The sequence below is a fragment of the Siniperca chuatsi genome, linkage group LG13 (assembly GCF_020085105.1).
Source record: "Siniperca chuatsi isolate FFG_IHB_CAS linkage group LG13, ASM2008510v1, whole genome shotgun sequence".
Classification (NCBI taxonomy): domain Eukaryota; kingdom Metazoa; phylum Chordata; class Actinopteri; order Centrarchiformes; family Sinipercidae; genus Siniperca; species Siniperca chuatsi.
Window position 1 is genome coordinate 26958994 of NC_058054.1, and position 24917 is coordinate 26983910.

At 39.2% G+C, this 24917-nt stretch overlaps 2 protein-coding genes across 6 annotated transcripts in view; one reads left to right on the forward strand and one right to left on the reverse strand.

The window, feature by feature from the left end:
* Positions 1-2785: 2785 nt before the first annotated feature.
* On the reverse strand, positions 2786-11513 carry tyw3 (tRNA-yW synthesizing protein 3 homolog (S. cerevisiae)). The gene is made up of 6 exons (XM_044218658.1): positions 10694-11513; positions 10360-10440; positions 10172-10270; positions 7944-8015; positions 7621-7754; positions 2786-3387 (listed from the first exon to the last, which is right to left on the reverse strand). The coding sequence occupies exons 1-6, from the start codon at positions 10880-10882 to the stop codon at positions 3120-3122; spliced, it is 843 nt and encodes a 280-aa protein (XP_044074593.1). The 5' UTR covers positions 10883-11513; the 3' UTR covers positions 2786-3119.
* Positions 11514-20382: 8869 nt separating this feature from the next.
* The window catches only part of LOC122886421 (2-lysophosphatidate phosphatase PLPPR4-like), a 65320-nt gene continuing 60785 nt past the window's right edge, over positions 20383-24917 (forward strand). For all 5 annotated transcript variants that reach the window (XM_044218600.1, XM_044218605.1, XM_044218602.1 and 2 more), the window contains exon 1: positions 20383-20859. In XM_044218600.1, the coding sequence (XP_044074535.1) occupies positions 20776-20859 (84 nt within the window). In that variant the 5' untranslated portion in view covers positions 20383-20775. The remainder of the gene's footprint in view (positions 20860-24917) is intronic.

The window sequence follows — 24917 nt, forward strand, 5'->3', positions numbered from 1 at the left end:
AGATTTGACCTCTAGTTGTACATTATTAAAGCTGTGTTAATAGATTTTATTTGGCTACGGGGCAGCAGAACAAGCTAAAAACATAGCATTGACATTAGCTAGCTTGTCGCTAACTTTGTCTGTCTGCTGTTTGGTATTGGGCAGGTAATGAACAGTCTATCAGAGGTTTTTCACTGAAAACAGTATAACAGGATGCATTGTGGTTGGGAGGTGGGTGGACTGGGCTGGGATGGGATGGGCCACTAGGGGTCCACCTGCAAATGTTTGCCATGGGGCCTCCAAACAATATTTTAAAAGAATATTAATTAGTGCAGCTTTAATGCAAATGGCCACCAGGTGGTTTTCAATCTATTTTATACAAGACTTATACAAGTTTGATCTCCACTGTACTTAACATAAAGAAATTCTGTCAGGTGGTGAGTTTGTGAACTAACATGTGTTGGGTTATGGAGGACCGACTCAATAAATAAATGAATAACGCTACTGAAAGTATGTATGTGCTATGTGTTGAATAAATTGTTCAATGGTGTTGGGACTCCACAGATGAATTCATTCACTTGTGTGACTTTAACTGAACTCTATTAGGAGACCGCATGCTCTTTCCTTCTGTAAACACAGGAGAGCCATGGAACTCAGTCTCCCAGAATCTCAGTCCCGCCAACCCCCGGGGGGATGGCAGCGAAGCTGCTGCAGCTCGGCAGGTTCAGGAGGCCGCGGCGGCTCAACAGAATCAGGTGACTGCTGCCGCTCAGGAACTGGTGATTCCAGCAGCTCAGGCACAGGCAATTGCTGCAACCCAGAAAGTTCAGGAGGCTGCTGCAACACAGAGCTCAGGTGGCGGCTGTGATCCAGCAGTGGCGGCCCAGCTGGGACACACTCTATCCCCCTGCTAACACTAGCTAATTTGATGATATCAGCAACTGAATTGTTATGCAATGCATCTAAAATAAACAACCTTATAACAAACTACAAAAAGGGCAAGCCTGATGAAGCAATACCTTGCTTACCATGTCTTTTACTGAAAATGAACGTTAGTACATTGATTTAGAGGGTCTTGAGCTTTGTTGGTGTGTAGCAACTTTTTTTTTAACTTTACCTTATAACAAAATTATGGCAAATGACCATCTATTAGAAAACTCTAAGGACGAATTATGTCCGTGTTGTACAGGAATAGCATGCAATAAATGATACCCAAACTGCACAATAAAAATAAGCTTCCTCAGGTGTGTACTGTCACTTTGCTATCTTGGTTTTGCTTTCGGTTGTGCTCTGTTGTGCAAATCTGTTTTTTGCATGTTCACACAAGCAAATACGCACCTACTTCATCTCGGTTTCCCTCTGTGTTTATTCAAATGTCCCAAAAAATATGTTGATTGGTGGAGTAGATGATGTCACGGACAAACATAAGCCTGGACATTTAAATTTTGAACCCATCAGGACACGGGGGGGGTGGGACTAAGTGTCTACAACCATTGCCAGATGACTCAGAGAAACAAGTGGGTTTCCTTGACGAATCAATGCTGCAGAACCTGATGGTGTAACCACGTTCATCACGGAGCATCTGAATGTCCAAATGAGACACATGTGACACCACAGTAAAGCTGAGAATCTCCGCTTTACCTGACTTTTAAAAGCATGTGGATAGGATTAGCGGTTCAAACGTTTTTAAACATTTTAGAACAATAGCTATGTTTAGCCGCGGGCATCGGTCTAGGTCTTTGAGGGGTGCAATAGACTAGTTGAACATGATAGCATTGAACAGAGGTCGATGCTAGTGCAGATCTTCAATTAGGGGCACTGGTATGGATTGGTATCAGTAAATACACGGAGTTTGGATTTCGGGATCCTTATTAGGAGAGAAAAAGTTGGATCATTTCATCCCTAATGGAGAGATGTGAGAGAGATTTCTTATTCTGTATCTTATTCCCTACACCTGATGCATTTGGATGCTTGTTTCTTATTTAACTGACAAGAACAAAACTGTTGTTTTTCTTTAAAATAATTCATTGTGGTCATCCTAATTTGCTGATGCTCTGTTGAGGTATATAAATCTACTTTCAGAAACATTTGACCTTTTATTTCCCTGGTGACGGATGGTTTGTTTAATTATCAGAACACAAATGTCCATTGTAAAATGAATAAAATTAACGGCCTTGTTCTCCCGTGGGGTGTACTGACATAACCAGCCTCCAGCCTGTTCCAGCAGACCCCCGCAGGCACCAGCTTGCAGTCGTGCCTGTTTGTGGGGCTTCTCTCTGCTGCTTTGGTGCGGGAGAGACTGTCATGACTCATTGTCAAAACACCCCACAAGAGGACGAGGCAGATAATCACAGGTTCCCGTTAATTTTATAAAAGCCTATTGTGTACGAGAGTAAAATTGAAATGTTCATTCATTATGCCCAAGACCAAATTTAATGCCTCCCCTCCTACAATTCCACACATGTTAAGACATTTTTAGACCTTGAATATCAAAAACTAAATTTAAGACATTTTAAGACTTTTTAAGGATCTGTGGGGACCCTGAAAGATAAACTAGTTTGTTAGCATCAAACAATAGCATACCCATGAGTCTTAGCCACAGAAGCACTGTCAAAGCCTCATGGGAGCTGTAGTTGTTGAATGGCAACAAAAAACTCTTAACGCCTTTAATACTGAGACAGACATTTCTGTTTTCCATTTAGCCCTATTTATTGCTGTAATAGCTTGTACTTTGTAATTAGAATGAATAAAATGAGAAATACGGAATGTTTAATTTCTGAAATCATGGAAAGCAAAGTGTTTATACTTATGTACAGAAATGTCTTTATTGCTCTTTATTACTAGTCTTTTTATTGTAAAATCAGTACTTCTGCCCACGTTGAGACCCTGTGGAAATAATGGATCCATTATTCTAGTGAGCTGATTCATCAGTAGGCAGGCTGTTTACTCATTTTAAACTGATCTACTGACTTAGCGGTGCAGTGTAGGTTACGATGGTGATCTTCTTTGTGATACAAGCCCCAGCTCTCTCAAATAAAATTAATAATCAGCACTAAAACATTCACCAAAGAGCGACACTATTGGACATTATCCAGTCAGTGACGAAAGGAGCCTGTTAGCATGTTTGCAGAAGCACTACTTCATGTGAACAGATCCAGACAGTTATCCAGCTCTGGCACACTGCTAGGTCCGTCACCAGGGCAACAGTCAGTCTGACGGTGTCGTTCTCTCTTCCTCCTACGGGTATACACACTTGTTTTGTTCTTCTCCTCCTTTTCTCCTCCTTCCCCCTTTTCTGTCTCCAGTCTGTGAGGCGGAGCTTGTAGTTCCTGTGAGATGGAGGGATCTGGGATTTGTAGTTTTTGGAGTTTCTCTGTAGGCAGGGCTGACTGGAGATTCTGGTAGAACCTGGAGATGACCAATAAATAAATAAAAATCAGAGCTCCCTGTAGCTGGTTTATATTTGCATGTTTGAATTGAATTCTGATGTATATTGTGGTGGAAACTCATAGTTAATACTTATTCAATTCAATTGTATTTATATAGCGCCAATTCATAACAGAAGTTATCTCATTGCACTTTTCCTATAGAGCAGGTCTAGACCATACTCTTTACGTTTAAATGTTCATAATATCATTATAATATTAATATTATAATAACGTCCTTACATTGTTTATGCCGGCTTACACTATTTGCAGGGATATTGTGGCGGGTAAGTAAAATGAGGTTAGGAGAATAAGATTAGGATTAGGAGAAAAGATAAAAAGACTAAAGGTCAAAAAAGGAGATAAAAGACAAGGCCTGTATAAAGTTACAAATAAAAGGTGACATATGTGTTCAATAAAGGAATAGAGGTTTTTCTAGCTAAAACCAAGGGATTAAAACACATTCTCAAAGGAGACCAGGTTCACAACTCTAAAACAAAAAACAGATCAGTAGTAGAAGCCGACAAAAAGTAATAAAATAAGACATTACTGTGGGGAGGGGACTGAAAAGGCGGCGGCACAAAAATTCTTTGATTAAAAATGATTAATGGCTATCACAAAATAGAGACCACGTAAAATAATATTGTGTGATAAAACGTTATGAGCTAAAAGCTAAATACAAATAAATGTAAAATTTAACAATTGAATTATGCATAAACACTGGCACAGTCAGAGGGTGTGTACAGTGGGAGACAAAAGAAAATAATAGTTAACAAACTGATTCAATCTTATAAAATAAAAATAAAAAAAGATTGGCCAACGATGAGTGCGAAGAACAAAGAACACCGCAACCAAATGGCCAGAGGGTGGCACTTTTGACGTGTGTGTGTGTGTGTGTGTGTGTGTGTGAGGAGATGGCAACTCTCATTTAAAATCGTACAATAAAAGAAAAAGGAAAAAAGAGGCAAAATAAAAGAAAGGAAGAGCAAGTGGTAAATCTGTATCTAGAGAGTAGTGCAGAGAAGTGTTAAACCAAGATGTGGAGAAACACAAGGCCCTACCATATGCACTGCAAATGCCTGTAATGTCTAAATACATAAATCAATGGAGATTATGAACAGAGAGAGACACAGAGGGAGACATCCTCCAACCGCCAACATACTCTTTCAGAGACATAATAAAAATTCTAGGTGGTATTTGCATTGTACCCCCAAACACGGCAGAGGCCCTGCTGTGGGAGCTAGTGAGCTCAGTGTTATATAAAATGGAAGTGAGACACACACACACCCTACTAACCCTTACCAACAAGAAACTCTATACGGACTAGATTCTGATTATAATCCTCTAAAACCTGACAATTTAGCTTTATCTCATTTGATGGAGAACTGTTTAATGGCAGCCATAGTGTTAATGACGCCTGAGCAACCAGACAATAATATCTGCAAATTAAAAGGAATGCTATACAAATAAAATGGTAATGGTAGCTTTGTAGCAATACAGACCCCAACTAGTGCTTGGTCTTGGACGACAGTGACTCAAATAAACACTTGTGAGCTGCCAGAGCATCAAATTTATTCCAAAGATCTAAATATAAGATGCTACAGAGATGAATGTCTGATAGACCAGATCAGAGATGGATGTCAAAATACCAAGCTAGGCTCTATTGGCCATATTAATTTAACTCACCACAAGAACGTGTAAGAGATATCAATAATTGTGCGGTAAAATTACTGGCAGATTGACTTAGAAAACAAGGTATTCAAACTAGACAAAATAGAGAAGGAACATTGCCCTTTTGGCCCTACCCAATTCATGCACTAGTCTGGAAAGCTGAAATACCACCTCAAATCCTTACTGATGATATCATGGAAGTGACTGTGCTAATAACACTAGTTAATGGAAGACAGTTGTGTGGAATTACTTGGTAACAAGTTTTCATGGTTGGACTTCAGCCTAGGTAATTGGGGAGCAACCTTAGTAAAAATTGGAATAACTGCACTAATCTGTGTAATAACGTTGGGAATTGTCTTTTGCTGTTGCATTCCAATCCTTCGCAATTTGGTGGTTTCAAAAATGAGTGCTCAAATGCTAGTGAGGTTTAGCCACCCACTCAGTGACTGTCCAGAGATGTACCCAATTCCTGAATGGGTCCCTGAAACCCCTCACAACGGTGACTCAGACACAGACAATTTGGGTACTGACGACTCAGGACAGACGAGGAGACGGCAATGACTTGACAATGGTAGAAGTATTGTACCTGCATACAGATATGACTGACTACTGGCATCACGACCCATACTGCATAACGGACATTTTTAGAAAAGAATCATAGCAAATTATGATTTTGGGAAATGGAAAAGAGTGTCTGACTTTGAGCCATACCACTAATTGACCCATGGACAAAAGACTGAACTAGGTCTCTTTCGGTCAAGCCCCTGACAGAATGGGGCTCCCCAATCCCGTATCATGACACTTGATGACAAAACAACGAGAACATCATGGACAAGCAAGCATGGCTTGAAGTCAAAGTAACTTCCTGCTTGCCAACGAGGGAGAAATTCCCAGCCAATTGGATAAGTCATAACAATACTTACCATGGGTGAAGAAGGAATGAAAGCTTTAGCAACATGTGACTTTTTGCTTACCAGGATTTCTTAATATCCTGTTGCCTGGTTTCTTAACACCGGAAGAGGTTTCTTAAAACCTGTTATTTTTCACTTCACCAGGACTTGTATTGTTCTGCTGCCGGATTTCTTAACATCCGAAGGGGTTTCTTAACACTCGTTGTAATTGTACTAAGGGCATTCTCAGTTTATTATGTTTCATTATTCTACCAAATGTTTAATTCTAGATGATTTTAACATGATTCCATAGACACTGACTGTTGTTTTGTCTGTACATTGTATCCTTTTGATGAAAAGTGTAAAAGATGATTTAATAGGCTTGCTCACAAATATGTTAGCCCAGAAACAGCACTTGGCAATATGTGTAATAAATGTGTATGACAAAAATAGAATTCAGGCTAATACTTGATGTTTTTCCTCTTATGCCATCAGAGGTTTTTCCCCCTCCAAGCATTGGCCAAAGGGAGCTAGGTACAATTTGGTTTTTACTCACTCCCCCTCACTAAATTGGGAGAAGAGGTTTACTAGATTGTACACTTGTGCTCACAGACTCCCTCAGGATAAGGAGCCATGAGTTGTCCAAAGAATACCGAGCCAAGATGCTTGGCCTAAGACGGACTCTGTCATCACAGGCGAGATAAGTATAGTTTCACCAAAATGACATTTCTTGGTTTTGATTCTTTCACTGTTATGGTAAATGAGTGCTCAAAGCGCTTCACACTACATATCACCTGCACCCCATTCATACACTGATGAGAGGTGCCAACTGCTCATCAGAAATTAAATTTATTAAAGAAACTAACTCATTCACACAGAAAAAGTGATGTCAACATGTGGGCTGGGGTAAGCTGGGACCGAACCGCCAACCTTCCGATTAGCGAATGACTCGCTCCACCTCTAAGCCACAGCCGCCCTAGTCTGAAGCGCCACAAATAGTGTGTGTATTTTAACCTCTATGATTAAGAATTATGGAACTTTTGTAGTCCCAAAGGGGGGAAATCTGTGGTGGAAACTCACAGTTAATACTTGTGTTTAAATGTTCATAATAATATCATTATAATATTACCTTTATTCATATGCAATGCTATTCTTGATCTTGTGTGATGCAGCATATTGATGACCGTACACCTCGACCCAGAGCATTGTGCCCTAGAGTCTTGTTTGAAGACAAACAGATCTCAGGGCTGCCATTCCAAAGTCTAGACTTAGACAAACAAATGACCAGCACTTGTGCTCTTAATTTGGACATTACAAATAGAGTAAAGCAGGCCACGCCGTGACATTCAATAGATAATCAGAAGATCAAGAGGTGTACGATCAGGATTTGCTGTAACTAGCGCGTGAGGTTACGACCCTTTATGATGAGATGTATAAATATTGAATTGTATGCTTGTGTAACTTCAGTCGCTTTGCAAACCGATTCAGGTCTTTATAGTTTCAATAAAGATCTTTAAAAACAGATGATGTTGCCTCGGGAACTTTTGATTTGAAACACAATATAATTAGAGAGAACTTTTTATTTGTGTAGTGGCTAAAGGCCATTGTTAGTTTTACCAATCACTGAATAGGAGAGAGCCGATTATCAGACTGACCTGTGGATCCGTCTATGGTTCTCCTCCATCTTCTGATTGGCTATCTGAGTTAGGAAATTTATGTACTCATGTTCAACCAGGAGCTTTCCTTCATGGCTGAGAGGAACCTCCAGGCCGTGGGTACTACGGACTGCCTAGAGGGACAAAATATAGCAAAGATACATTTACACCTTTTACACAGTATATGCAAGCAACACATACAGCAAATCAACAGGATATTTCTACTGCATGGATTGTCCTATTTAATGGAATCTAATGGTACCTGTAGAGTAATGGCAATCAAATTGTTTTCGCCACAATCCTGGATATGTCACAAAGCCTACCATGATGATTTTCCCCGTCTTGCTGACAGTGAGACCGGAGTTCCTAAAGCCTGAGTTGATGGCCACTGAGTGCTAGAGGAGAGACAAGACATTTTAATGACGGAGTGGACGGTTTATTTAATAAACTATATAATAGCACCAAGCTGAAAAATGGCCCCATGTGAAGGTCTAATGAGACAGAGTAAAATCTAACAACACAATCTCCCAGAACAACTTATTTAAAAAATAAAAAACTTCCTTTAAAAGACCAAGCCACCGGTTTTAAGTGTTTCGTCCACTTGGTCCACGTTCCAAGCGCAGTCCATGTAGTGGTGTGTATATTAGAAGAAAATAAGGGGTACCTTTTCTGTGTATTCTGTCACATGGGGCTGACAGACGCTCGTGCACATGCATGACCTATGGTGCACGAGCATCCATGAGTGACGTGCATATCTGGGGTGCGGACATGCTCGGTCACGTCTCACAGTGTGGGTTTCTTTCACCTCTTCAGTCTGTGTGTGTGTGAGTGTGGTGTAAAGGGGGGTCATTCACTCTTCCTTTTCCCACCGGGAGGTGTTTTCCTTTTCTTTTTACAGTTTAATGTGTATTTTCCCACAGTAGATACACTGGGATAAGGTGTTAATAAATGACATTTGGGTCTATTTCCCACAAACTAATAGTGAAAGGCCGCAGACAGATAGAGGATGTGAAAAGTGGGCCTACATCCTGACATGTGGGTGTGGTTAGCATGGATGAGAGGTGTTGAGTTACAACTGGAATTGGGCATAATGTTGATTGTGACAATGAAGTATAAATCGAAAACTGTACATCGATGACGGATTAAAGCTTTAACTACAAATTGCTAATGCATTTCCCAGAGCATACAGGAGGTTTTAGTTTGATTTCCTTCCTTCTAGGCAGTCATCAGTTTCACATAATTTCGGAACACTATGAAATGAACTTGTTAAGACTTGATTGGGACAGGTAATCCATCACAGTGAAAAATTGATTGTCTTTTTTGTCATCATCTCCTGGTAAGGTAGATGTATGCGGGGAAAGAAACTCACTGTTGGTGCATTCAAGGACAACCTGACATCTGTGATTAGACAATTGGCTGCTGAACTGCAAACCTTTTAATGTAAGAAATGACCTAATTCATATTATCCTTTTCAGAACATCCATTATTTCTTCTGTCTTCTGGATTAGATGTTCCAGGTACATTGTTCATTAATGGTTAGCTAGTAGATGACCATCGGCTCTCTGACACAGGCCCATCCTTGTATGCACCGTCCAAGGAGAGCTTTTAAAATGGTCCCTGCTCACAACTGCATTACCGAAGGACAAAAGAATATAGGTGAGTAATTGTTCACTGAGATACATCACCTGTCTCAATCCATTTTCAGCAACATCGAGATTGAAAAGTGGCTGATAGTATTCCACTACTGGTTTAGAGGCATATGCCAATTCCTATTGGAATGCCACTGTTGACTCAACAATAGTCAACAGTGGCATATTGTTACTACGGTAAAAGCTACCAGTTTTACATTGTGGCTGCCAGTGAGAAACGGTATATGTCAGTGAACACGTCATGTCATTTTGGTGTGCCCTATAACAGTAGAACAACAAGAGTCTCCATATATCACTACAAGAGTGGCACACCATTGGTATATGTCGTGGAACGAGAGCTGGTGTTTAAAAGTGGCACACAGCAGCAGCACATCATAATCATGTCACAAGCTGCAGCGGTGTGTGTCAATAAGAATCAGTATGAGTAACATGCTGTGAAAGTGACATACCACTAAGAATTGGCAGATTGCCACTGAATCATAAGTGGCATACTATTAGCCACTTTTTGATACTGGCATCACTCTTTAAAGTCTTTGCAAGTTCATATTCATTCTGGACTGAAATCAATGGAAAGTAAAAGCTCACTGGAAGGAAGAAAATCAATCTAAAGACATACAGTATGGTAGGCTTTAAAAGATAACGGATAATAATGTAAAGTGAGAGTAATGGTTGATTAAAACGTGTAAAAATGACTGGTATGGTGCTTTAATCTCAATTAGTAAGAATCAATCCTTATATAAATTAATGGGGTAAAAGGTAGCACTTTTAATAATTACAGAAGTATTGTTTCTGTAATAACCAGTGAAAGAGCAGATTAGACCTTCATTCAGTGTAGAGCGGTGTTATGTTGTGCAGAGTGCATAAATCAACACTGTACAGACACATAAACTTGTCATCCTCACCATCAGCTGTGCATTATCCAGGCGCCTACACTGAACATGGAGCACAAAGGGCTCAAACTTCAACACTGCATCTCCACTGGACCTGGCCAGACCAGACATCTGAAGAGCAAACACAATGTACTCTTGTTAATATTAAATCCATATTATTAGACGAAATATCGCTAGTACAGAAGTCCATCATATCTCACCAGATCATCAGATTTGCATTTCTGGTGTGAGACAAACAGCCAAACACAATTGTGTTTCTGGACATCACTGCTCTCTGGAGCCTAGAAGGGCAAAGACAAGACAGGGAACTCAGATGGGATTTAAAGAACCAGACCTCCACCACAAACACACTAGACTACTCTTTGAATCATTTAAATAATTATGTATTTTTTGTCATGCCAAAGGAAACCCCCACAGCTAGATGAAACCCAGCCTCTGATAAAAGCTTTCAGAAACTAAAGAACTTTCGTGTTAGGACTATCTGAAAACTATCTGACTATCTGTCCTCACAGTCCAGTCCTGAGCCTCTCTCACCCCATCGATGAGGACAATTCGACCAGAGCAGGAGCTGGTGGTGAAGTACTCCTCACAGCTGTTGAGCAGAGACACTACATGTTCGATATCTTCATCCACACTGCCCTTCTTGCTCAGGTCCAGCTTGTTCAGACACTGCTTCTTCCACTGACTGAACATTTTCTCCATAGCTAAGCTAACGTCAGTCATTTTATGTGGCTACAGGCGTAACGTTACAGCGTCGCTGTGTGTTTTTCCGTAGTCTGAGCTCACGGAGCAACAAGGTGTTCAAAAGCTTATGATCTCAGAGACATAAGCGGGAAAACTTTGAAACGCATCTGTAACCCATGCTCCACTGTAAATATTAGCTGCTAGTCCTGCTACCCATAGACAAATATAGATGTCTATGCTGCTGCTGCTTGCTTGCTTGCTATCTATCTATCTATCTATCTATCTATCTATCTATCTATCTATCTATCTATCTATCTATCTATCTATCTATCTATCTATCTATCTATCTATCTATCTATCTATCTATCTCTACTTCTTCTTCTTCTACTTCTACTTCTACTTCTTCTTCTTCTACTTCTTCTTCTTCTTCTTCTTCTTCGTCGTCGTCGTCGTCTTCTTCTTCTTCTTTTATTTTATGGCGGGTTGCAACCACTTATAAGGTACATACCGCCACCTACTGTATCGGAGTATGTAGCATGCGAATGGTTAGATAAGACTACTTTACATCAACAAAAAAACAACTAAATCCTATAATATAACCCTGTATCCTTCAGGCTATCTATCCGTGGATACATCCATATATCCCACGGTGTTGTTTGTTTCTTCTTATGTAAAAATGGCGGCCGAGATACGAGCCAATAGCACACACTACCATCTGCTGTACCGGAGGCGATTTTAAAGGGATGGTTCGGGTTGTATGAGGTGTAGTCGGTGTAACGTTATCACCGTTAACGTGTAACGTTACGTGCCAGTACAACTCTCTGCTTCTCCAAACCGCTATCTCCTGTAGGCAGTACCACATACAACCTCACTTCAAAAAACCCGAATTATCCCTTTAAGAGAAATAAAAAAAACGTTCATGTCATATTTTATTTAGAAGCATTGTATTCTTTCAGAGAGTTATAGCACATGCTACTAGGCATTTTAGTCGCTGATGAAGCTGTGTAGTAAGGAATAACATAAATAAATACAAAATAAAATAATAGGTGCAAATGTCTCCCCAAATTGAGTAAATAAGTCAATGATGAAATATTTGACATTTAAACATATATCCAAAGAAATAAATCGAAGTCCAGTGAAATAAATCTATTTATTTTGTCGATTCAAAAGATAATTTCAGCTTTTTAAAAATGTTTGCAGCAATTATAATTCATTCATTTCTACAAATTAATTTATTAACTACAGCTGTAACTATTTACCTCCAATATCTAATTCCAGAGCAATTTGAAGTCTTTTTCACACTCTATTATTTTATTTGATTTTATTTTTACTTTTATTTATCTATCTATTTGCTCTAAAGATTTATTCACTTGAAAAACAGACAAGCCATCCCCTCATGGTCCGAGTGGCTGCCCAAGCCTCTAGTCTTTGAGAAACCCAGCTGCTAACTCCATGTTTAACAGATCAATATAGTCTTCCAACCACCTACGTTTTGCAAAGAAAGATGGTACATTTCAGTATGGCACCTGCTTGTCAATCAGCTTTGATGGACAGGGTCGATATGATGATTGGTCTGCTATGCTGCTCAGCAGAGATTCCCAACAAAGTCAACATGCAGATGGTATCTCAGGACAGATATATTCTGATCAGTCAATAAATCAGTTTCTGTAAATCAGCGAGAGGACGAGGAAGACAGACAGAGAGAGAGAGAGAGAGAGAGAGAGAGAGAGAGGTATCCCCTATTGGACTGGCATGATTTTGCTGGCCCAGAATCTATAAGTGACAGCAGAGCAGAGAACAAAAGTCAGAAAAACTGGTAAAGCAGATCAGAATACAGTGACACAGTACAAATACAGGATCTCTGCCCTGACAACATTATGAGGATCAGACCACAGGTCAGTCTCTTCTCTTGCTCCATTTACATGTTATAGTGACCTATAATGTGTGCAACAGCAGTATAAGCTTCGGTTCCTAGATCACTGAAACAACGAAAAAGCCGGCAGTAACGTACTGACGTGTCAGGGGGTCACAGCAAAGATCACAGGTGGCTCAACTAAGAGTCGGAGTTGGGAAGGAAATCACAGCACAACAATGGAAAAGACTGGAAGGAGCTTTACCTCTCATGATGTCTGTTATTGTGGGAGACTGTTGCAATTATAATGAACGCTGCCACCCACAGAGAATCTAATTAACTAACCCCAAGCGCTATAAATACAGCTGATACATAGAATATTTGCGTGTTTGGAGACTTAGAAGTTGCAATGTACACAGTTTACAAGCAATCCTTGTAACAGTGATATATACCTCACCTCAATAGTGTAAGTACGGCATAAAGGCTATACTTTCGCATTCTAAGTAGAAATTCTGGTCAGATTGAAAGAAAATAACGTTCTATTTAATGTTTTCTAATAATCTGTTTGATGGGCTTTTGACAGCCGATAACTAGTGTGATCATTTTGGACAGAAGGTGCCAACGCTTATAAGTTATCAGGTATTTTGTGACAGTTTTTGTCATCTTTAAATTAGACAATTTTATGGTCAAATACTGAGAAAGGTGTTCAGTGTTTCCCCTTAGAACTCTATTCTTGTCAGTGTGGAAAAGGTTCTGAAACCTCATTTAGACTATGGCTAAAGCTGGTCAAGATGTTTCATTAGAATCGCATCAGGTCGAAGGATAAGACTGGCAATCTATTTCTTTTTTAACTTATTATGAACAAATGCCATTAAAAGTCTAAATAAGGAGAAATTACAAAAAAAAGAGTGTGAATTCATGAAGGTGTCACATCCTATCAGTCCTGTTATCTATACCCTACCAAAAATTCACAAAAGCCATGAAAATCCACCTGGTAGACCAATTGTTTCTGCTATTAGCTCAGGAACTGAAAACATTTTTTATAAAGCCCTTTGTCACTACCCTTTCATCCTATGTGCGGGACAAAGAGATTCAATAAAGTATTTCTGATTCTGATTCTGATTCAAGGGACATGATTAACATCTTAAAGACAGTGGATGATCTAAGCATTGATACACATTAGTCACAATGTATGGACGTTTTTTGGCCTCTTTATTCAAATGGAAATGCATTTTGCAGTTGGCAATTCAATGTGCAAAGTGGCAATGCAATCTTCAATTCAGTTGGAATTATTTTGATTAAAAATTAGAATGAAAACTCAATCAATTACATTTCATATTGCTCTGGTTTGTTGGTCTCTTTATTAAATATAAATATAAATGCAACAGACTGGGGGTGCTGTTTCGCTTGCACATTGAATTGCCAATTGCAAAATGCAAACTTGCCTTTTGAATAAAGAGGCCAAAAATCTTCCAGAACAATGGACATACAAAATTTATTTACCAATGACGACCACTAGGGCAGCTTAAATGCTCTGACCCAATTTCTGGATAAAAGACGGCCTGTGACTATACCCATTGTTTAAGGAACTGGCTGAGATTGTTCTTTCTTTATGTTTGAGAAAGTGTCTTCTTTATACAGGCAATGCAAAGGGACTGCCATGGGCAGCAAAATGTCTCCTAACTTCAGTTCCCTATATGTAGCCTGTTTTGAAAATGAATATGTCCTCTGAAAATCCTCTCCATAACCACATCAAACTATGGAAACGTTATGTGAATGACATTTTCATGACCTATGAACGTCCTGTTGATAGTTTATTGCAGTTTTATGAGTATTTCAATCTCGCAAATGTTCTTTCTTACTTAAACTTAAACTTTTGTGGCATGGAGTAAGTATGCAGGCGTTACCTTTTTTCATTGACACTGTTTTCTGATAGCCGTGCACCTACATGATGTGCATATAAATACTCTCTTCAGCATTAAAAGACTAAAACCAACAATGTGTTATTCTGTCTCGCAATACTTTCTAACTTCTCTACCTTGTTTGTGGCTCTCAGCTCCAAGCCCCCAACTGAAGATGTAAAAAAAAAAGGAAAAAAAATGCAGTTATTTCTCAAAACAGTTGGCCACTGTAGTTTTTAGAAAACATTACTCAAACAGGAAATAGTGGGATAGTGCAAGTGTTGGGGACTATTTTCAGCGGTGGATTAATCCACTTTTGCTCCTCTAGTGAATATTTCAGCCAGCAGGATGGTGCATGTGGGATAAAATAAACTGCAGTGTGTGTGTTCAAGAAATATGTCACCCAGTGCAGCCGTGTGGCTCATTGATGTGCATGATATTCATAAATGTCAGAAGAGGACAACAATGATGAGATGTGACCTAAAAAAGTACATCATAACTATCACATTTGACAGCAAACTGTGGTCATGCAATGATTATTGCTAAGCATTATTATTGAAGTATGGATGCAAGATATGGAATACCAGTACTCAAACTGTACTCATATGTTTTAAATGTCTTCTTAATTGAAAGCCTGTGCAGTAATTGTTAAGATCAGCACCACTGGTGTTTCACAAACCCTGCATCTCTGATTTTGCCCTTTCCATCTGTTGACAACTGACCAACATGTAGACAATTCGAAAGCCTGTCACTTAGTTGCCCAAAGGGATTTATTCATATTTGATCAATAATTAAATACAATTAGGAAGTGTTTTTTTTCCCCTTCCCCATACACACTGACATTTGTCAACAATTAGCCAGGCAGTTGTACTACATTCTGTATAATTTTGTACCCAACACAGGAGTTGCTATTCCATCACATATTAAAAAGCATTTTAGGTAATTGAAATAACATGCTACTGTTACTAGTACTATTATGCTTCTATTATATGCTGTATAGAGTTACTTAGACTTTGTTTAGTCAGGGAGTCTCTCTTTTATAAGAAAGACGTGCGAACAAATGACCTGTATACAACAACAAGACAATTCAGTTACACAAAGCAGTCATCACACATACAGACAATAACTGCAACATTTACAAGTATGTTAAAAAATACCAGTAAGTACAGCTTTGTAGTCCCTTAGAGGAATGAGCGTTTCAGTTTGTTTTGCAGTTCATTCCAGTAGTGAGGTGCATGGTACCCCCAGTCTGTCCCCGTTCAGAGTTTTTATGAGAAACTTTTAAACCTGCAATAACTGACTTTTTTTGGCCACTTGGGGGCAGCGAAAACAAGCTGTGAACACAACATTGAATTATCATCACTTTTTAAATTGATAGGGTGAACTTGTTAGCAAACAGTTGCTTTCTGTATTTACACATCCAGCTGTTATGGAGTAACATTATCATTCATTTGGAGTCATGTTCCTGTCCACCTGATGAAAATAAGTCCATTATTGACTCTCTTTTAGCTCTGTGTTTGGTTTCTACCAACTCCTGAGGGAACTATGTTCACCAGATATGTGTTATGGTTGTTCACTTTGAACTCAGTCAGTGCTATAGCTGTCTTGAATAATGAATCAAATGGTGTCCAGTGGTTAAAAGGTAATGGCAGCAGCATGAGCATACAGGATATCTTGGTAATTCAGTGTAGATGGTATAGGCTTGTATAATGTTTTTTCTGTTTTCAGAAACAAGCTCTGTTCCAGTGTAAGATTTCAATTTCACATTTTAAAAATACATTCTATTGTCATAAATACCTGTGACAACATGAGCTTGCAAACCAAACAAAGTGATCAAACCCAAACCATAATAAGTTGTAAGCATTTGGTGATGATGATGAGTGTTGACCTGGTCAAATATTGATGATTTTAACAGTCTCATAGTTAGATTAACATCACTCATATTTTTGCTATGTACCATGTATTATATATTCCCATTTTGTGACTTGTTTTCTTTTTTCATGGAAGACATTTTGACTTGTCACAGTAAGAAAAGCACAGGTGTTACTTAGGACTCAATTAACGATGGCTCTGTTGTATTCAAGTAAGCCATGACAGTGTGACAGCGAGCCAGCATGAACAATAGCAGGACCCTGAAACTGAAACAGCTAAATGGAATTCACACATCATTCATTGTATCGTTTACACCCGTGCTACACCATGTTCTGGCATGTCAAAATTTCTTCAGTGAAAAAGGCTTATATGGTAATATTTGGGAAGTCTTTCAAGTTAAAGTTTAAATGTTAATTTTCCAATTTCTAAGCTCTAATTTCTTTAGCTTTCGGATATATTTTGGATTTAGATAAAATTAGATGACTGTCAAATAAATCAACTCTAAGCATTTTTATCGATTACAAATTTAAACACAATGATTTATTACATAGTCTAACTATTTGTCTCTTTTTTTAAAATACAGTAGGCCTATTTAATCAAATACCTTCAGCTGTCAGTCTATTTTGGCAATATTTGCATACTTCATCTTCCATACTAAAACCGATTGGCTCTCTTCTTCTTCCCTCCTTCTTCATGGCACTGAAAAGGTGAGGGTAATTAACAGGAGTGATCACATATATGGTAGCAGTCTATCAACACTGACAGCATATTGCAGGCAGTGGCCTAAGGCCATAACATGGCACAGTGTTTATGCCTGTGTGTCCTGAGGCCTATGTGTCCCACATATCATCACTCTGGCTCTGTTGTGCTAGAAGGCGGCGTTCACACACACACACACACACACACTAATGCGTGCTACCCGTGCAGAAAATAGGTTTTTAGCACACTTCTGACGTCACGCCCATCGGTCGGTTTTGGTTTTCCTCCAATGGTTGTTTATTGAGAAGAAGAATCACTCTGTAGGTGGAATCCAGACCCTAAATTCTGGGTTGAAAAGGTGGGTCTTAAAGGAGCAGTTCACCCAAATACAAATTAAAAACATAGACTGACAGTTGATATCTAGCTATGCAGAGAGTTTTGGGTTCTTTTTATACAATAGAGGCGAATGGAGTTTGAAAAATCACATTTGAAAAACTCAAAAGGATTGTATATGTAGCGAGTCCCGGCTAGGTCTCCGCTGGCAGATATATAGATAATCCTCTGATAGGAGTGCTCTGGAAATATTACAAATATTACAGAGAAATCAGTGACGCAGGACAATTGCTCATTCTCCATTCACTCGGATTATTTTATTTTTAACTTCATTTTAACTTTGTATCTGCAATCATGAATTATTTTCTGTTATTTTTGTCTGTTTTGCATTGAAGCACAGGTTATATCCACATTTGGATCACATGAAGCCATATATTCTTCAAAGGTCTGTTTTCACATATATGTATCCTCACATATTTCCAAACATTAACTTATTAAAGTTTGTATGAAACCAAAAACAACATGTTTCCTTTAAATCCCATTTTTGGTCTATCCTCAATCATGTCTGCACTTCTTCCTTTAAACATCTATCATCTTTGTCCTCTTATCAAAAGAGTATTTTTGTAATCACTGTACATTTTATAAGTGTTCACTTTGTACAACAGAATAATTCTCATTTGCAGTTAAGCTGTATTACATTTACACTATAAGAACACAAACTTCAATAATAAACATATCTGCCTCATAACTTGGCGCTCAGTTCAATGAACTGAATCTGTATCATTGTATTAACGTGCGCGCGCCCTTGAACAAGGCCGCAGCCGTAACTGGGGTTACGCTGTACATTCACATTAACTTTTTACCCTTTTAACATTGTACTACACACATAGCTGTTTTTCACACACTGAAATAATCCACAAATGCCCCGGAGCCATAGGGAACAAATAAAATAAACAATCTGCGGACGTTGGCCGCCATTTTCTCAATTGCGTATCGTCAAACCTAACTGTTTACACATTTGACATACTTTTAGCTTATAGAGCACACATCACCGGGGATTCATATTAACTTATAAACATCTGTAGTCACATAAAAGGTGTGTAACTAACCTGGAAATATTACAAATATTACAGAGAAATCAGTGACGCAGGACAACAATTGCTCATTCTCCATTCACTCGGATTATGAGCTAATCTTGCTCTACGTATCGCTAAATATTCCAGTGTGACGCTGCTCGCGGTTACTGCCCCCCTGTGTCCATTTTATGAAATACATGTCATTACGCGCTTCTCTGTGATCTCTCATTAGTATTCAATTATATAAATCAGAATAAAATAAAATACTATTGCAATAAAAGGAAAGGAAACAAAAAAATAACAATCTCAACAAAACTTATTTTATGAGTGTCACATATATTCTAGAAACATTGTCCTGGTTAGTCAGGGTAATCCACAGACCTTTCTGGAACTACCTTCTACTGAAGAAATACAATGCCTACTCCTAAATAAAATTGTTCACAGCAAGGTCCATAATGTACAGTATATCAGTGGTTCTCAACCTGGGGGCTGGGAGGGATGGGTGTGAGGAATGATTAAAGGGGCCGAACCTTTTCTAATATTATATTCTAATATGGGATACTTTCACCACTGCAGCCCTCTGAAAATACTCCAAATGAAACTATCTGAGAAGGAAACATCACTCCATGGCTGAACTGCTCTCAACTCATGATAGTTGAGCCGATACAATGTCAATACCTGAGTTTCAGTACTTACTCACTTCAGTACAATTGTTTTGTTCTTGTTTTTTTGTCAAATTTGACTAATTTAACAAAAGAAGCCCACATTCTCCAATCAGAATCAGAATCAGAAATACTTTGTTGATCCCCGAGGGGAAACTCTTTTGTTACAGCAGCTCACTGTCACGTCAGTGCACACAGGAACAGAAGTACCAAGCAAAATATATAATACACTATGATACAGGTCAGATAAATTAAGTACCAAGTGGGTATAAGTATAAATTAAAACAAGTGTGAAGTACAAAGTGGGTTTACCGGTTGATGATAATAATACGGTATAAAGTAATAGTGCATGAACTGTCAAGTTAAGTGTAGCTATTAAGATTATAATGAGACGGAGGATATTGCAAATGTTAAATGTTGTCTCAACACGAGCAGCCATACAAGGACTTACATGGTCTAATATTGGCTAAATTAAGACTTGACTCAGTAAATATCTCATTAAAGAATAAGTGAACAAGATAACAAATCTGACAAAGTGTGCTACAGATACATTTCAGTCCATACCAAAAAAGTAGGCCTACTAAGGTGTGATACCCAGCCCTAGTCACCATTCAAAGCAATGAAGGTGAATGGAATTTGGTTCTTTCATTTCTTTTCTTATGTTTTATTCTTTCTTTCCAAATGTCCCAGTTCCTCTGGACCACAATGTGAACAATTTAGGCTACAATGAGAACTATTTAGGCCTGCTTCACAATGAAGTCGCCATATATAACTGAAAATACAGTATGGCTAAATAGGTGAAGAGTGAGAGGTAATTAGAATTACATCTTCTCAGTTTTCTCCTACACTGCCTGGCACCTGCAGATATGGTCAAGTTAGCGAAAATTAGCCGTATTCCAGATGTGGTTATTATTTTTGTAGTAGTCTAGGCTATAATTCCACTATCAAAATAAAAGCAATGCTCTTCTGGAAATAATAGTTACAACACAGGTTTGCACAAATATTGTTTAAAATGTCCAGTGGAATCATTGATTGAATAGTATGAGTAACATGATTGAAATCAGTCAAATGGGTTTATTTTGAAAATCGTGGCAGGAAATGTTATTGGTTATTTTGGCTAACTTGCTGTCACCTGCCGCAGCAGAGCAGAGCTGGAGGAGAAGTGAGTGGATGAGCATCACTGAGGTGCCTGGAGATGACTGGAGTAATCCTCTCTCTCTGAACACCATATATATTTTCAGGATGAATTTTCGCTCAAAGTTTAATGTCAGCACACAGGGCGAACAGTTTTCGGGCAGACAGTGCCAGTCCTGCGCTGGCACTATTTTTTGGAGCCCAAAAACCGCATTTTAGTGGCGACCACGGACAAATCACATTAACAGGCATCGGCACTTGCAGCTCACCTCGCCGGGTGATGGAGGTCCGCCATTAAGGGCTTGAGGGGACCGGACTCAGTCGGAATTTCGCCAAAATTACGACGGGAATCAAGTACAGCTCCCTGTCTCTAGGCAACGGGAGAGACCACCGGCCGCTCGTGATGTCTCGTGCCAAGGAGCGGCTGAAAGGCGGGAATGAGACCAAGGACAGCGTCACTCTGCTGCCGTGCTTTTATTTTGTAGAGGTGAAATATCTATCTATCTATCTATCTATCTATCTATCTATCTATCTATCTATCTATCTATCTACTACATGAAATTATTTTGTATAGGTGCAAATGTATGGCAAATGGAAGTGGTTGGCAGGCTGCTGTTTGATTTGGTTGTCTGCTATATAACGTTACGGGTTGACTGACTGCTCAGCTGGTTATTAACCACTGACCAATTGACTGACCGGTGGGTGGACTCAATGTCTAAAACGTCCTTATATCAGTACTGGTGAGTCAGTCATCTGTTGTTGGTGCATCTGGTTTTGATGTGAGGACAACCGGAAAGAGGGGGGGGGGTGACAGAGGATGGTCAGGTATCTGGCAGCTCTTTCTCAGGAGGAACATGTAGTTGTGAACTCCTTGTGGTCTGCAGTCTAAGGAAGCAAGCAACCACACTGAATACCATAATCAGGTTAACCAGATGATGCAAATAAAGTTATCATGCTGGATACTTGAACATACCAAAGATGCTGTATGCTTGCTTGAGATGCCACATAACAATGAGCTAGACAGGCTGTAATGCTGGTATCAAGAAACCCATGCAGTTTAATAGCAGGGATGCTGATGCTCGGTATTCACCTCATCCCTGTTCACCCTGTTCCTTTTGCAGCCAGTGACACTGCAGTCTCCACAGGCTATTATGATTCCTTGTGTGTATACATTTTTGTGGGGCAGGAAGCAAAGATTTATACAGCTTGTCCAATAGGCTATATGCAATTAAGTGTCTCATCATCCATGTATGATCAGTCAAAACACCTTGATAGGAAAAGAGTGAAGAAGGCCACGGTGTTTATAGAGGACTGTGAATGACAACAACTATCCAGGCATGAGCATGTACTTCAATTTCATGCCACACTAACACAACTTAGACACAATATCCATTTAATCATCAGTATTAAATGGATGGCCACAGTTTAGCCTGTTTCTGACAGATCACTGTGTTCCACTGACTGTCTCACAGTCATTGTTCCTCGCCCCAGGACTAAAGCCTACAGTGATGCTGCATTTAGTTCATACACCCCCAGACTGTGGAACAGCCTTCCTGTTGGCTCGACAATGTGCACTTCTTTCAGCGTTTAAAATGATTATGATCATAATTACTATTAATAGTAGTAGTAGTGGTGGTGATAAAAGTAGTAGTAGTGGCCAATTAGGATCACCTTTGTTTGGACATAACCTAAAATTTCTAGTACTATGATAGTATCATCATCAGTACTGTATAGACACTGACAGGCAGCTAAATAAAAAAAAATACTTGTTGTGACCATTACTATTATTCTGTGTAACTTAAAGGACCATTTCAACGTGTGGTAGACTGAATGCTTATACAGTGAACTACAGAATAGAACTCAGTGGCAGCCATGCTCTGTTCGCCACTCAAGTTCTCCACCTGATGATGCAGGCAACCATGGGCTGAGCAGCACCAAGACAATCACATTTTTCTGGAGTCTGACTTCCGTATTCCTGGTTTTAAAGTTTTAAATGGTATGAATGATCCAAAGTCTTGAGTCTTGATTGCTACTGCTCACCCCCTCCTTGCATCATCAGGTGTTGGATTTGGGGGTTGAAGTGGGTTAATAGAGTCTTGCTACAACCAACAGAGTGTACTGAAAAATTTACTGGCAGGTCATATTGTGACAAATACAGACAGTAGCTTTATATACTTACAAATAACTGAATTACCAGGCAACCTAGATTAATGTAATATATATATATATATATATATATATATATATATATATATATATATATATATATATTAAGATATGGTTCACAGTGAGCATATTTTCCTGATAACTTGAGTGATAGTCAAGTAAAAAAAAATACCTAGGCCATAGTATTGCATTTTCATAAAGTTTGGTGACGGTGAAGCAGCAGAAGCTGAGATATCCTGACTTTAATTCCTTAATATAGGTCAAGCCCCCAAACCACTGGACTTCCCATAATGCCACTCGATAGCCCCTTTGATTAGACCCTCCATGTAGGGATGGAACATATGTAGAACATCTTCTATCCTGGTCTGTGTAACTTTATATCATGCTATCAATATATGTAGTTTGGGATATAGTACATTTTGTGAAAACTCAACTGAAAAAACATTGATAGAAAAAAACCCAGATGGGAATGACTGCTTTTGCCTAATCCAGTGAATTAAAAACACGACAAACCTAGATTCAACAATCCAGTACTTGGGTGTAACATCCACTAGGGACAGGGGGAAATGCCCCCCCCCCACACACACACTGTTTGAAATCCCATTTTTGACCAAAGGTATTGTACTAGCAACTAAACACCCAACTGAAATCAACTGCTGGTGGCAGTATAATGGTACATATTTGGTATTACTATCATATGTAGCAGTGGTGGCGAAGTTGTGCCCTACTGCTGCCCATTCAAAATACAGAACACAGATGTCATCTGGTGATAGGTACAGCTGTAACCGATAACTGTTTGAAAGCACCATTACTGTCACTTTAGATATTTAAATGACAATTCATAGTTGTTGGTAATCTTTCAACATTCTAGTGAAATTTTTAAAATGTGTGGCTGTCCTGAGTTGTATACATGAATGTGCAGCAACTGGAGCAACAGGGAGGGTCTTGGGGAAAATAATCAGAACTAGAGTGTTTGTGCTGAGTTTGGAAATCAGACTGTCTGAGCTGTCACATACAGAGTTGTTATTTTATGTAACAGCCAATGTCTGCACTATCAGTCGGGAACTCGCCCATTGGCTGTTTGAGACCATAAGACACAGACTGCAAAATCAAAACCAAAACCAGAGGTCAAAGCAAGCTAAAACTGAATGCACCTTGCGCAGTGGGATGGAGTGTGACACTGACAATCTCTCCACAGTGCTCCTGCTCCACACCACTCATATACCCAGTGTGCAAGCCATTTGATATTTAGTTGATATTTCTCAGCTGCATGATACACATTGTCATGTTAGTCTAGTGTGTTCGTGGGTGATGGAGTCTTTCCCTGCCTTCTGCTCAACGCATGCAAGTTTCCAAACCAGTCTTTAAATGGAGACACAATATGATCCAACCATGATCCCATCAAGCTAGAGGCAGTGCTGTATGTTATGTGTTCGGCACACTGAATTATGGGTGACTGACTAATGAGAGAAAAGCCTGTTGGCATGTAGTTTTTGCTGATTTTATGCTTTTCTTGAAATTTTGCATGTTAAGCGCATGATTAAGGATAGTTTCAGCTTTGCATCTTTTTCCAGAATCAATAATATTGTGAAGTCTGGCGAGAACACAAAATTGCACATCAGTATTTATTAGTGCTGGGTGATAGGGCTGAATTTTCCTTGCTTTGGGTTATAATTATTGCTTGTTTCTTCTTTCTCTCCCTGACAGAGCTGCTCTGTGTCTCCTACATTTTCTATCTCACACACTGTCACACCATCCTACCCACTAACTGGCTGCTAGGCAACATGGCCCTCTGAATGCAGTGTATTTTTATATCTGTGTGTTCAGGGCTAAAGACGTTAAGAGAAGAAAAACATCACTACTTGCAGCCTGGTTTCCTCAGTGTGCACAGTGGCCACTAAGGCTTTGGTTGATATGTATTTAAAATTATCATCACAATATATTCAATTCATCAGATATGCATGATATAGTACACCCGGAGAAAACTGTAGTTTTTGGGGGGTTTTAAGCTAAGCAATTGCAACACCATTGAGACGTACACCAGTAAGCACATCAGCAACTGCATCACTGTTCTTAATGCTGTGACATTATCGCCTTGCTCTTGGGGGTCTTCAGTTCATTCTTGGATTCAAATACATCTGTTGATCATGACATTAACTGAGAAAGGGCTAAGTGCTGCAACACTACTGGGTGAGCTTCCCATTAGCTTTCAGTTTTCAATGTGTTTTGCCATAGAAGGCCATATATTTATTTTCCTTTTTATTATTTCCAAAAACCAAATCATAGAGGGCTTCAGTATGTGTCAAAGTCCTTGTCAGATAGGGATGGAACGATATACGATTTTTCGTGGATCGGGATAAAAACACTCAAGATAAGTCG

Coding starts and splice junctions, on each gene's coding strand:
- tyw3 (XM_044218658.1), bottom strand. CDS start 10,882: ATGACTGACGTTAGCTTAGCTATGGAGAAAATGTTCAGTCAGTGGAAG. Junction 10,271..10,359: donor AATGCAAATCTGATGATCTG/GTGAGATATGAT, acceptor TTTGCTCTTCAG/ATGTCTGGTCTGGCCAGGTC. Junction 8,016..10,171: donor TGGATAATGCACAGCTGATG/GTGAGGATGACA, acceptor TCTCTCCTCTAG/CACTCAGTGGCCATCAACTC.